This window comes from Peromyscus maniculatus, chromosome X (genome assembly GCF_049852395.1).
Source record: "Peromyscus maniculatus bairdii isolate BWxNUB_F1_BW_parent chromosome X, HU_Pman_BW_mat_3.1, whole genome shotgun sequence".
NCBI classification, from domain to species: Eukaryota; Metazoa; Chordata; class Mammalia; order Rodentia; family Cricetidae; genus Peromyscus; species Peromyscus maniculatus.
In genome coordinates, this window is record NC_134875.1 from 57,819,438 (window position 1) to 57,832,601 (window position 13,164).

The following is a 13,164-nucleotide window of genomic DNA, read 5'->3' on the forward strand; positions in this document are numbered from 1 at the left end:
TTTTACTAAGACTCACAGTAAGAAATGTATCTCATATCATGAGCCAGTATATATGCATTTCATAGAGCAATTCTTTACTAGATTTAATACAAATAAAAACATAAAATTACTATCAAATCTGACCCTTGCTAAGGATCTGTTGCCCGCTGATAGTTCCTGGTCTATTTCAGCTTTTGAAGAAGATTATTGTAACATGGTAAAATAATTTTATGACCTACATACTAAAAGCATGCCCTGGAAAAACCCCTGCACATGTGTACCAGAAGCCATGTACAGGAACTCTTCAGCAGCATTACACATATTCACTCTAAACTAGGGAGGGACCCATGGCCTCGTCAGCAGTAGACTGGATAAAGAAAGGCTATATTATGTATGGTATCCCCTACAGCAGTGAAAGTGAGCGTTCTAACTGTAGCCATAGGGCTAAACTTGTGACATATGCTATTTCTCCTAGTAGGTAAAGATGTGGCATGAAAGCGTCTCCCTCATTGCAGATCAGAGACTGCCTTACAAATCAGATTAGAATTCATGTCTTCATGATGAACTCCCTAATGACGCTAAAATGGTCCACGGTGAAATGGAGACTATGCTGTTGAGGAAGATGCAGAGGAGCTTTTCTTTTAAAAATTACCTTATTGAAGTACAATGGACATGCAAGAAGCTATGTGTGAAGTGACAGGAAGCAGCATGTATTTAATGTATATAGCTTGGTAAGTTTGGTGATAAGTACACAACATGAAGCCATCACCACAATCTGTGTCATAAACCTATCCATTGCGACCAACGTTTCCTCCCATCTTCTTATTTATCAATATTACTACCTAGTAGTTGTATGTTGCTGGTAAGGGCACTTAATGTAAGATTGTTCTCTTAGTAGACTTCGACACATGAAAACAGTACTATTGACTATATTCACTACGTCGTGCAGCAGATCTCTATCTAGGACCTTTTCTGGTGGCATAATTGAAACTGTGACCTATGACCATTACCTTCTTGCTTCCTCCTCCCCTAGCCTCTGACAGCCACCACTCTCCTCTGATTTCAGGAGTCTGACTATCTTAAATTACTGATATAAGTGGGATCATGCAGTGTTTCATCTTCTTTTCAAGCCTTATTTCAGTTAGCGTAACATTCTTTGGGCTTATCGGTATCATCCAAATGGCATTGTTTTAAGACTAAAGAGTATTAGTCCATTTTGTGCATATGGTACATGTTCATCCATTCATCCATTAGTGGGGTATAGGATAAAGATACTTGTACACGGTCCCAGCCCATATAGGAGCCTTGCATTCTCACCTAGGGTTTGGTATAACTCAGTCATCTTGGGGTGGTCCCAGCATGTGGTCTGAGCCTGGTGGCTACAAACAAAAGCATCAATAGCACCAACATCACATTTCCAACACCCTTTGCAGGCCCACATCCATTAGTCCGTGAAAGGTGGGCTGCAAGAAGCTGCACATTGCAAAGACAGAACTCTGAAGCTCCTAACACACCAGAGTTCACCATCACCCAGGCAGAACCTTAAGCGTGTCTGACAAGTTGGGGGAAACATTAGACTAAGCAGGGCAATCTCAAGGCACAGAAGTGACAGAGTTGGGGACCCAAAAGGTAGGTGATGGAGGGGATAGGCAGGTGACTGACCGGCTCCTGATCCTGATGATCACTCACTTGATGTAGTAGGGAACTTTATTGGGAGAAATCGCTCGTTCCCAGGGAACCTGGACAGAAGCTGGTGAAAGAGAAGAGAAAGAAAGCTGGCCACTAGTGTTCCTCAAGCATCCTGGCCATTCTTAAATTTCTTAATTAGAAGAATTCATGTTCTTATATGTGAGTGCTTTGTCTGCACATATGAATGAATGTGTACCACATGTGTGCTTGGTGCTCGCAGAGGTCAGAACAGGGCATCAGGTCTCTTGGAACTGGACTTAGAGGTGGCTGGATGCTGCCCTGTGGGGACTGCTAATTGAACCTCTGTCCTCTGTGAGAGCAACAACTGCTCTGAACCGCTCAGCCACCTCTCCAGTCCAGCTTGACTTTTTGTTGTTGTTGTTTTGTTTTTGTTTTTTCAAGACAGGGTTTCTCTGTGTTGCCCTGGCTGACCTGGAACTCACTCTGTAGACGGACCAGGCTGGTCTCGAACTCACAGAGATGCACCTGCTTCTGCCTCCGGAGTGCTGGGATTAAAGGTGTGCGCCGCCGCCTTGGCCATTCTTAAGCACTATCCTTCCTCAAAGGCAGTGGAACACAAAAGGAAATAGCATTCACTTCCAACTGTTACAGCTCCCAGGGAGGGGCACTTAACAAGAAACACACTTTGTTCCTTGATGTTGGGACAGGAGAAGGGGACGAGCTTGTCACCGATGCCCTATTGAACCCAAAAGAGGGCTAGAACATGAACAGGAATATTTCATAACCTTAATATTTGCCTTAAGCAGGCTGTCTGTTTTACCTATTCAGCTGCAGGTAACTGGACTGCTCCTGTGGCTATGAAATACAACTGTCTGATGAGGCTCGAAGCCTTTCCCCTAGAAGGCCGACCTTCTCAGATCTGTGCGGGGAGGGGATGGCACTGCCCATTTCTCCTTTATAAGGAACTCTTTCAACCCCCTGTCTCTATCATTGAGGTCTTAACAGAGGAGGCTCAGCTTCGCTGGCTCACCTGCTCACTCACTGCAACTTTTCCGAATCCTCGAATCCTCTGCAGATAAAGCTCTGTGGAACTGACTATAAGGCAATAATTCTAACCATGTCTATTGAGCTCCTCCCATGGGCCAGATACTGTGCCCATGCCTTATATGCACATCTAACTTTCATCTTTGTCTGTTTTTGCCATCTCCTCTCCCCCCTCCTTGATCTAGGCCAGCATCACCCTTCACACGGGTTACTGTGCAGTAAACGTTGCGAGGTCTCTCTGTTCCCACTCGGGCCCATAACAGCGTATTCTGAACATCAAGCCGAACCACACATCAGATCATGTCACCCCACTTCTCAAACCCTACCCCAAATCCTCTATTCCATTTGGAATAAAATCTCACGTTCTTTCTTTTCCCTGCAAGGCCCACCATGCTCTCACTTCTCTGCTCTTTCCTTTGCCTTTTTCTCCGCAGGCCTCCTGGCTGCTCCTCAGCACACCTCCCCGACCTCCTGTTTTCAGGGCCTAGAATTTGTGCCTCGTGTGCTCCCTCACCTATCCATAGCACTTGCCACAAATTTCTCTTATACCTGTTTACTTATTTGATTATGATCTGTTTCCTCCACCAGAATGCAAGCTGTCCAAATTGAAGGGTGTGTGTGTGTGTGTGTGTGTGTGTGTGTGTGTGTGTGTGTGTGTGTTTTCCCACCAGCATGGCTCCAGTGTCCACAAAAGTGCCTGGTTCACAGTGAAACTGTTGCATAAATAAACTTATTTAATATTTAAAACCTAAAGGGCTAGGAAATCTCCCCTTTTCAGATGGAAAAGTGAGCTTCGAAAAGATTACACCCGTTTTTGAAGTTTGCACAGCTCCTCTGACTGGGGAGACTGCTCTTTTAACCACCACACCACACAGCTTTTCCCTTATCGCTTCTTGGATGCCAAGATCTACTGGGCTCCCAGCAGATCCCCAGTGGACAACAGTAGATTCTCTTGGGAAATGGCTGAGGTTCTTCTACATGCAGTCTAGCTTGGCTTACGTACTGGAGAGGAAGTGCTGTGACCCAGGCCCAAAGTCCCGGTGGGCATCCTGGAGCTGCTTAAGCCTCTCACCAACTGACGCCTACGGAAAGAACAGTGGATTACTTCTAGCCATTTAGTATGGAATCTGCAGTTGCCTCCAAGAATCTTTACGAGCTCCCTCATAGGCTAGCCTTTCTCCTGCTCCAATCCCATCTATAGTCACCAAACTTCCATCCTCCTCTCGCACTGACAAGGATCAGAGAGCAGCTGCCTTAGTTTTGAGCCATGGTAATTCTCCCCAGTCTAACCAGTGTGTTTAAATCTAGACAAGTTCCTCTCATTCCTTTAGTTCAGCCGTTTCCTGCAGCTTAGAGGTAGAGAAGTTTATTTTCTGACCCCTAATTCTCTACTATTCTTTTCCTGTGTAGATTTCATTTCCAAACCCATGATTCCATTGGGCTTGCGTACACTTTCCCCCAAAGCCTGGCCATACCATGATGCCTCCCCATGGCTCATTTCAGGATGCTCCTCTACCTGGAGCTGTTTCCACCGGATGTTGATCTGTTCCAGAGCCCTTGAATTCTCCATTGACAAGTGTACATCAGAAATGGCAAGTTGGTGGGCCAGATCATTCACTAACTTCACTCCATCTTTCACAGGAGAGAATTCTTCTTTGAAGAGCTAGAACCAAGCAGAACCAAGTGCCACAGCAGACAGAGAGTAGGAAAGAGGACACATCACTCATTCACCTCCCCTTCCCATGTGGAGGGCTAGTCTCAACAACACCTAGCTACTTGGCCATTTGTACAATAGACTAAGATACAAGTGGCCAGTGGTCTAGTCCCTTCCTTCTATTCACTCCAGAAAAGCAGGGATAGAAAACAGTAGGACAGAGATGGCGATAAACAACCTAGCCCCCAATCTAGCCCACAATAAAAGAGGCTTGGCTGAAGCCCAGACCGACAATCATGTCTTAGCAGAAGGAAAATTGGCACTGCGAAAAGACATCGGGTCTCTCAGCAGGGACTGGAGTCAGGGAAGGAGACCTACATACCTTGATGGCTTGGATATGCTCTGGGAGGGAATCAATGAAGAGATCCCCAATGGGCTCCCAAGTGGCTCGGACTCCCTCTGCTTGGGTCAGAGTACTGCTCAGTTCCTCCATTGTCCCTTGGATCTCCAAGAGATGTTCCAGAGTATGCTCAATGTGGCAATGCTGATCCACACAGCGGGCTGTCAGCTTCTCCCACAGCTCGCTGGCCACTGTTGCCTGCTTCCACACAAAGCGGCTAAGATTCTGAATTCGTTGTCTGGGGGAGGTATCTGTGAGTACAGTCATGAAGCCAAGTCAAGCTAACTCGGGAGAGGCAACCCAGAGAAAGACTAAGACAAAGTCATCCTTTTATAAAATATACATGCTTGCCTATAAATGAGGGGTTTGGGACACCAGTGTGTGCCTGTTTGTATACAAATATTCCTATTTATCTATATATTTCCATGACTGAGCTACTTTTGCACATTCAGGGATTTAAATTATTATTTATATTTATGCATATACATAATTATTTTGTATATTTGTATATGTGGTGTGTGTGTGTGTGTGTGTGTGTGTGTGTGTGTGTGTGTGTGTGTGTGTGTGTTTTCTGCGTGCCTGTGTGGAGGTTAGAAGACAGTGTGCTGGAGCGGGCTTTCTCTTTCTACAAAGTGGGTCCCAGGTTGCCAGGCTCTGGGGCAAGCACCTTTACCAACTGAGCCATCTCACTGGCCCACATTCAGAGATTATTTTTTAAAAAAATTAAACCATTTATCTTAACATTATTATAGATTAGCTTTTGGTTATAAGAAATAATGTTGATATTTCCTGCACCCTTTACCAAAATGGTAATGTCTTGTAAACTAACAGTATCATATAACACCCAGGATTTTGGCATTGATATAATCTGTCAATTTTGTCCAAAGTTCCCTGGTTTTACCTATATTCATTTGTGGGTGGGTGTGCGCAGCGCGCACACACACACACATTTAGTTCTATGCAGTTTTATCATGTGTTGCTTCATGAATCTACAGCCACATGAGGCCGTTTTAGTTTTCCTCCCACATTTACATTAAGGTTATCTCATTTTTTAAATGGCAAGGTAAGGAAGGAATAAAGTATTTTAAGAGGTATGGTGAGGTAAATCATCTAGTCCTATTCATATATCCCAGGAAATGATTTAGGCATTAGTGTCTGCTGTTCACTAAAATCCAAAGAAGGATGCTCCAGCTCAGTCAGGAGTCTGGTATAATGTGCCAAGCTTTTCTCCTTGGACTTCTCATTTTTAGGTTTCCTCCTTGTCCCTCAGACTTCCTTCGGAAAGAGGAGGATTCAGAGTCTCTAGTCCCAAGCTGCGTGGACTCGCCTTACTGTCTCTGGAGCTTGCCCTATCTGCGGCCACTGAGCAGTGATGTATGTGCTAACTGGCCCACTGAGAGGCCAGAAATCAACCGAGCCTGTGAATGGAATCGAGAAAGGACTCCGCTGATGAAGGCTTCTTTCCAGTCTATTCCCTCCGTGGGTTGGGGCTCAGGAGCCTTTTCCGGAGGGTTTGCTAGACTGCCACTTGGACTTGATTTCCATGAATGCCACACTGGCAGTTTATGGGAATCGAGATAGAAAACAGCCCTCGCTATGAAATCAGGTCCAGAAGTCACCAGGGTCAGTATCGACCAGCCACAATCAATTTTCATCTGAAAATCTGAAGATTCTTTGGTTTTAAGATTGCGTTGTAGTTGCTGGCTGATACCAGCATCGCCAATGTCCCTCTATGTTGGAATAAATCAGATTCTTTCCTAATGTTTTCAGTTCGTGCTACATTTATTCATTAGTATCTTCACACGCAAATGTGAAAATGAAGGTGCAGATCCACACGGGTAGTAGGTACAGCCTGGCTTGTCACTCAGGGGACAAACAAAATCCCGAAAGGATAGACTCCTCTCATTCCCTGAGTGGCTTCAATTCACTTGAGGTCTCCCTCCCTGCCTCCCTGCCTCCCTGCCTCCCTGCCTCCCTGCCTCCCTGCCTCCCTCCCTCCCTCCCTTCCTCCCTAACATCTCATTACAAGGCCACACATGATTCTCTGAAGAGCCACATACAGCTTTAGGCCCCATGCTGGTGAGACCTACTTCAGGTTCTTTCCTTTCTTACAACTGTGACTCTTGTCCCATTCTGACTCTGGGCCCAAAGGAGAAAACTACCTTCCTAAGTAACAACTCAGAAAAGGAGCCCGTGAAAGGCACAAAGGTGTTTGTTTACTAGTACATATAGCTCAAGAAGAAATGGGGGAAGGCAGGAAGGCCACCTACCTTTGCTCTCAGAATGAGGCTCCTCTAATTCCTCAAATGGGTGCTGGGTCAGGAAAGCCTGAGCGGATTCCAGCACGGAGTAGATATAGGGACCTTTAGACTTGACTTCCTCCATAAAGGCCTGTGAAGGTTTGCAGTCAAAAGGAAAAGAAAGCCTTTCAATCACTTCAATTTTACGCCATGATCAACAACCTTTCTTCTTAAGGAAACTTGGTCCCGCGGCATTACTAGGGATTTTAGGGTTACCCAGGGAGGGAAAAAGATCAGTCCTCCCTATAGGCAGAAAATACCTCTAATGCTAGGAAGTCTATTTAGTATGCAGTGAGTCTGGCTATGCCATAAAGTAGAAGAAACATCGTAGAATAGATCTTAGCTTTCTGGAAGACTCAGTGTGACACCAGCCTGGGTTTTATAATGAGCTTGAGTTCAGTCTGAGCTCTATACTAAGTTTGAGGCCAGTCAAATCCATGTAGTAAAAATTTGTCTCAAAAACAAAACAATATGAGAACAAAACAAAGAGATATTGGTCATTTTCTGATTATAGAGGTGATGTCACAAAAACATTTGAAAGTTCAGAAAACTATAAATTAAAAATATACAGCCTGGTCTCCAAAGTGAGTTCCAGGAAAGGCGCAAAGCTACACAGGGAAACCCTGTCTCGAAAAACAAAACAAACAAACAAAAAATATATAAATTAAAACTAAATGAAAAATTATAGAGAATTACAAAATGAAAGAGAATTACAGTTTTATCACCTAGAGTTAACGTTTTGGTGTATTGCCCCCCTGTGCCATTTCTGTACACACACACACACACACACACACACACACACACATCTATATACATCTTTATGTAACTGAGATCCATAGTTTTATAGTTTGCATTTTAAACATCATATCAAGTTCATTTGTCCATATTCTCCTTATAAATCAAGGCAGGGTTTTAAATTGGATGACCAGGCTTGGCTCACGCTGTGGACTGCAAGCCCCAGACGAGGACTGCACACCCTGACCTACTGCTTTAGGTATCTGAGTAGACCTGAGGGCCTGTCTGTCAGGGTCCCACCTTGAAAGAGTGTTTCCTGCTGAGAGGCGCCACACCACCCCTCCAGGAGTCCAACCTACCGCATGTGTCTCCTTCTCCTGCTGTACCAGGGCCACATCCCCTTGCAGGGGCAGTTGAGCTGACAACTCCTCATCCTTTTGGCTGAGCCAGTCAATAATCTCCTGGAGCGGGAGCTGAAGTTTTCCACTGTGGTCTGAGAAGGCCTCGAGGCGAGCACTGTAAGATCAGTGACCCAGTCACTTTTTAAATAACAAAATCTATTCTTCCTTTAATATGCAAATATACTTTAATATACAAAATGGACTCAAAGGAACTGCTCTAGCTGAAGTGGAAGGAGACCCGGGAGCCGCTCCTCCTTGTATCTACCCATGAACGTTCCCACCACAGGTGTGTAGTAGTTTAAACAGTGGTTGGGAGCTATCCTATATTAAAATGGTTGAAAACATCACTTTGTGGATCTTGGTCACTTCAGCTGCATGTCCAGCACCATGCCAGGAAGGGTAAGAAACTGAGCAAGGGCGTTAGGGGTGACAGCAGTCTGGCTCCCCTCTTGCCCTTGCGGAACACAAATCACATCATTCTGCTCAGCCAGGTAGGATGCTCTGCACAGGAGCGAATACAGTTGGTGGGAAGGGCAGGGTGGACGGTTGGATATGAGCACAGACCTGAGCAAGGCTCTACACAAATCTCAGCCCAAAGGGACTCAAAAGATGACAAAAACATCGGCTACGGGTTGGAAATACAGAAGAAAACATGTGTTATATAATCACATGTCTGTTTGCCCCCGACACCCAAATGAAGTATGAGCTAAGGTCTAACAGTAGCAAGCTGGAGGCTGGTCAAGGCCTGATGCAGATATTAATCCCATTCCTCTTAGTTGGCACTAACAACTATCTCTGCCCACTGCTTCCCTATACCTGGGGAAAAAAAGCTTTTTCTAAATTACGGTGTCAACTAGTTCTTACAACAATCTTATGGGGTGGGCATTATCATTTCCAAAGATCAGTTTGTTCAGGACTACAGACTTAGGTGACTGACACAGATCTGTGATTTGAAACAGGCTTTTCAGGCAGACAGGCTGCTTTCTCTCAGCTTTTCTACACTGCCTCATCTCATCACAGACCCCCAGATGCCCCGAGTTTGGGCTAAGAAGGAGACGTACACAGCAGAGCAGAAAGAAAACAACAGAGAGAAGCCGCCTTTGGGCTCTTACTGAGTTGCATCTACCCGAGGTGACAGCCCATGGATGGGAATAGAGGACATCGAAAGGTGCGACTGGGCTGGGGGCGCGGCCCGGCTGGGAGAGCGCTTGCCTAGCATGCATGAACTTTGAGCTCCATGACCACAGAAACTGGACGTGGTGGCACATGCCTGCAATCCACGTACCCAGGAGGTGGAAACAGGAGGATCAGAAGTTCTGGGTCCTCAGCTATATAGTGACTTGAAGGACAGTCTGGGATACGTCTCTAAATAAATAAATAAATAAATAAAACAAAATACAAGAAAGGGATGGGAGTGTGCAGATGAAACTCTCCAAGGCTGGACAGTCATGAGGAAGAGGAGGAGGGGACAATTGCTTCATTTTGATTTATATACCAGCACTTTTAAGTTTAGAAAGCATTATTCCTGGTTATTTGGATGTTGGTGACACTGTGAGGTAGGGAGGAGAAGTATTATTTATTCCTCCTTATTTCATCTTCTTAAAAAAGTAAAGAACGTATTTGCATGTCATCCTTGCGCAGGGGCCATGCTAATCTTCTCTGTATCGTTCCCATTCTAGTATATGTACTGCCCAAAGCAAACGAGGCCAGGCAGTGGTGGCACACGCCTTTAATCCCATCACTCGGGAGGCAGAGGCAGGCAGATCTTCGTGAGTTCGAGGCCAGTCTGGGCTACCAAGTGAGTTCCAGGAAAGGCGCAAAGCTACACAGAGAAACCCTGTCTCAAAAAAACAAAAAACCAAAAACAAACAAACAAACAAACAAAAAAACCCTAAAGAACGAAGCCAGATGTAGTAGTGCTCGCCAATAAGCCTAGCACTGGAGAGGTAAATAAGAGTTGATTCCAAGGTTCAAGGCCAGCCTGCACTCTACAGAGAATGCCGAGCCAGCCTGAGCTACAATCTCAGGACAAAATCAAACCGAGTGGAAGCTAAAATTCAGAGAACTCGAGCAACTTATCCAAGATGACACGACTACTTAAAACGGGTTAAGATAGAAATGGCCTTACTTCTAACCCAGGGTTCTTCCTCTGTGCCCGAGAAAGATAGTGAGGCTGACTGGGGGGTACACAAACTACAGCAACAAAAGGGGCCCAATACTGTCCCAGCCAACCCCTAAAGTAACTTTTTCTAGGGGTTAGTCCTTACCGGAGGTTATGAGACTTCTTTTTTATTTCATTCCAACACAGATTCATGGCTGATGGTTCCAGGGGGCCAATGGCTCCAACAGACCCGTTCAAGAGCTTCGGACTTAGGCAGGGATTCCCGGCACCATCCCAAGGAGGTGCGGGGATGGTGACCGCAGCTCTAACCTGGACAGAAACACAAAAAGTCCTTGGTCTCTGGACTTTTCCATGCCCTCTTCTATGCTAAGTGTGGGACAGGAGTGAACAAGAGGAGAGAAAGGCTGGTCCTAGGGTCCAGAAATCCTATCCTATTTTGTGCGGGTGCGTATTCAAGGGGGAGCTGCAGCAGGACTCTACAGAGCCACTCGCTGGGAGCTCTTCTCTTGGAACGGGCATAGAAGTGCAGAGTACTGCTTCCTTCTTGATACACTCCCCTACCCTCTGTTAGAAATTTTGTCAGGATGACTGTGCAAATGGGACCCTGCATCCAATAAGAAGCTGGTGGGATTTGTCCAAACATGAACAATCATAGCATTCAAACTGAGCTATAGACTCAATCCACAGGGGCTCACACTTTACCCAGCCTTCTAGAAAACACAGCTGAGGGGCTGCCCCACAAAGATTCAGAGAAGAGGCAGCTAAGGCAAAGGAAGTGATCTGTTCCCTATATCCTACTTTCCAATGGATCTAGGCCGTTCAGGTCACCTTCCCCCAGTTTTAATCCACACTTCAAATGACAATCAGGAAGCCTGGAAATCTTCCTAAAGGTCGTGAAGGTGAACGTGGACTGAGAAAGATAAAAGGAACATTCTGGATTTTGCACTAAAAAGGATTTTGACTTATGGCGGCAGCCAAGCAGCCCAGTCTTGAAGCTTGCCAAACTGTAGCTTGGGTTCTCCGTCTCATACTCTGCTGTTGTTGTCCTGGGCACTGGTGAGGCCCTGTGAGAGTATTGTCGGGTCTAGGGTACGGTTGACCAAATCACCCAGTATGCGCATAGTGCTGGAAATACCCAGCCAGGGACAGTAGAGGGTGGAGGGAGGGAGCTGGAAGAGGGAATCTCTGTCTGAGCTGATCCGCCCTACCCATGAAGACTCTCCTGTCTGCCCACAGGTCTACCTGCATCTTGCCAGCTAGCTGGCCCTCCTAGAGGCTGGGACTCCTCGATTCTCCTCTCTGTCTTAAAATCATACTTTTTTTTGATTATTTAGTAATTTCTTTTTTGTTATTATTAAGAGATTTTCTATTCATTTTACATACCAACCACAAGTCTCCCTCTCCTCCCTCCTCCACCCCCCCAGCCTTTCCCCCCAACCCACCCCCCATTCCCACCTCCTCCGAGGCAAGGTCTCCCATGGGGAGTCAGCAGAGCCTGGTCCATTCAGTTGAGGGAGACTCCCCAGGCAATTTAGGATACCAACCATCCCAGTAAAACTATAGCTCACGACCACAGCGTGAAAGAAAAGTGAGGAGCTGCCAAGTTCTGGGGGACAACCTGAGAACTGAGCCCCGCTGCAGCCTGTGTGCTGACCCTACCTGTGCTGCCTGAGGAGTCCATGGCAGGACCTGGGAGTTCCATGATTTTCCCTCAGCAGGAATCCAGACCCCGTGTCTGGTGAGTGCAGACAGGCAGAATCCTGAGGAGCTCTGAGCAAGCAACCCCACTCAGGGAGACTGGGCAGAGCTAAGCCAGGCCAGGAGGCGGGGTGGGGGATGGGGGGCTGCTACCCTGTTTGTTTACTGACCCCCCAGGAATCTGGAGGGGGCGGCCATGTCAGAGTCTACCCAGTGAATCAGAGCTTTGTTGTGGGGAATTCCGGCTCGCTCCCAGGCTGGCAAGGGTAGCAGGAGTGGGACTGGGCATTCCATGGGGCTGAGGAGTGGTGTGGAGAGGGCAGCCCTGTTGACTAACTTCCCCTCTCTGAGGAAGACACAAAGCACTTACTGCCTCCAGGCCCGGCCCTGCTCTGAAGTGGACACAAAGATAAGGCAACTTGAGCAATACACTTTTGGAAGGCAGTTTCTCCAAGGACTGATGGAAGATGAGCTTGGGAACTAAGCCTTGCTCCCAACTAAGTGAGCGTCTTCGGAAGCAGTGAGGAGTGTGTTCGGCACCTGGGGACAGGGTCATGGAATGTCTGCACTGGGAAGCTGGGGTAGCAGAATCCCTGTGCATTTGGTCATCTTCCATGAGTGCAGAGACCAGAAGATTCACTGGAGGCCACTACTAAAATAAGGGAGTGTTTTGCCCTGCCTTTGAGAGGTAGAGGGAGAGCCATGACTGGCAGACTTCTGTACCCTGAGGACAAACTGATGGGCTCTGGGCATCCCTTTGAGCCTCTATAGCGGAGGAAGAGAGGCCAATGAAATGTAGCAGCTCCATGAAGATAGCCAGGGATGGAGACACCCCTGTGCCAGCCTGGGCTATACTGGGTGGGACTGAGGGAAGCCCTTTCCATTAAGCCGCTGACTGAGGGGCCGAGCCCTACTGGAAATGATCACTAGTTTCTCTCTTTAGTGGACTTGCCTGGAAAAAAGGTTAACATTCCCGAGCTCAGCCCCCACCCCTGAGCACTTTCGGAAAACACTATGTTTATACCAAAAAGTGTTCTGTTCCCATCCTTCTTTATCTCCCACAGTCTTCTCGGCTTTCCACAGTTCCACATTGTTTCCATACTGAGGTCCACCTACAGGCATAGCTGTAACGGCGCCCTGACCCTTTCTAGAGGCCTGAGCGGAGCCAACTGGGATGGCTG

At 46.7% G+C, this 13,164-nt stretch overlaps 1 protein-coding gene and 1 pseudogene across 3 annotated transcripts in view; both read right to left on the bottom strand.

The window, feature by feature from the left end:
* Drp2 (dystrophin related protein 2) overlaps nt 1-13,164 on the bottom strand; it is a 53,169-nt gene that overhangs the window by 18,691 nt on the left and 21,314 nt on the right. For 2 of the 3 annotated variants that reach the window (XM_006986427.4, XM_042268974.2), the window contains 8 exons: nt 10,431-10,594; nt 8,122-8,278; nt 6,998-7,118; nt 4,710-4,978; nt 4,190-4,336; nt 3,677-3,755; nt 1,669-1,729; nt 1,297-1,358 (listed from right to left, as the gene is read on the bottom strand). In XM_006986427.4, coding sequence (XP_006986489.1) covers nt 1,297-1,358; nt 1,669-1,729; nt 3,677-3,755; nt 4,190-4,336; nt 4,710-4,978; nt 6,998-7,118; nt 8,122-8,278; nt 10,431-10,594 — 1,060 coding nt within the window. Of the gene's footprint in view, nt 1-1,296; nt 1,359-1,668; nt 1,730-3,676; nt 3,756-4,189; nt 4,337-4,709; nt 4,979-6,997; nt 7,119-8,121; nt 8,279-10,430; nt 10,595-11,944; nt 12,074-13,164 lie in introns of those variants that run through there. The other variant, XM_016005006.3, reaches the window with a different exon arrangement.
* Nucleotides 9,765-9,865, bottom strand: LOC121825892 (U6 spliceosomal RNA; annotated as a pseudogene).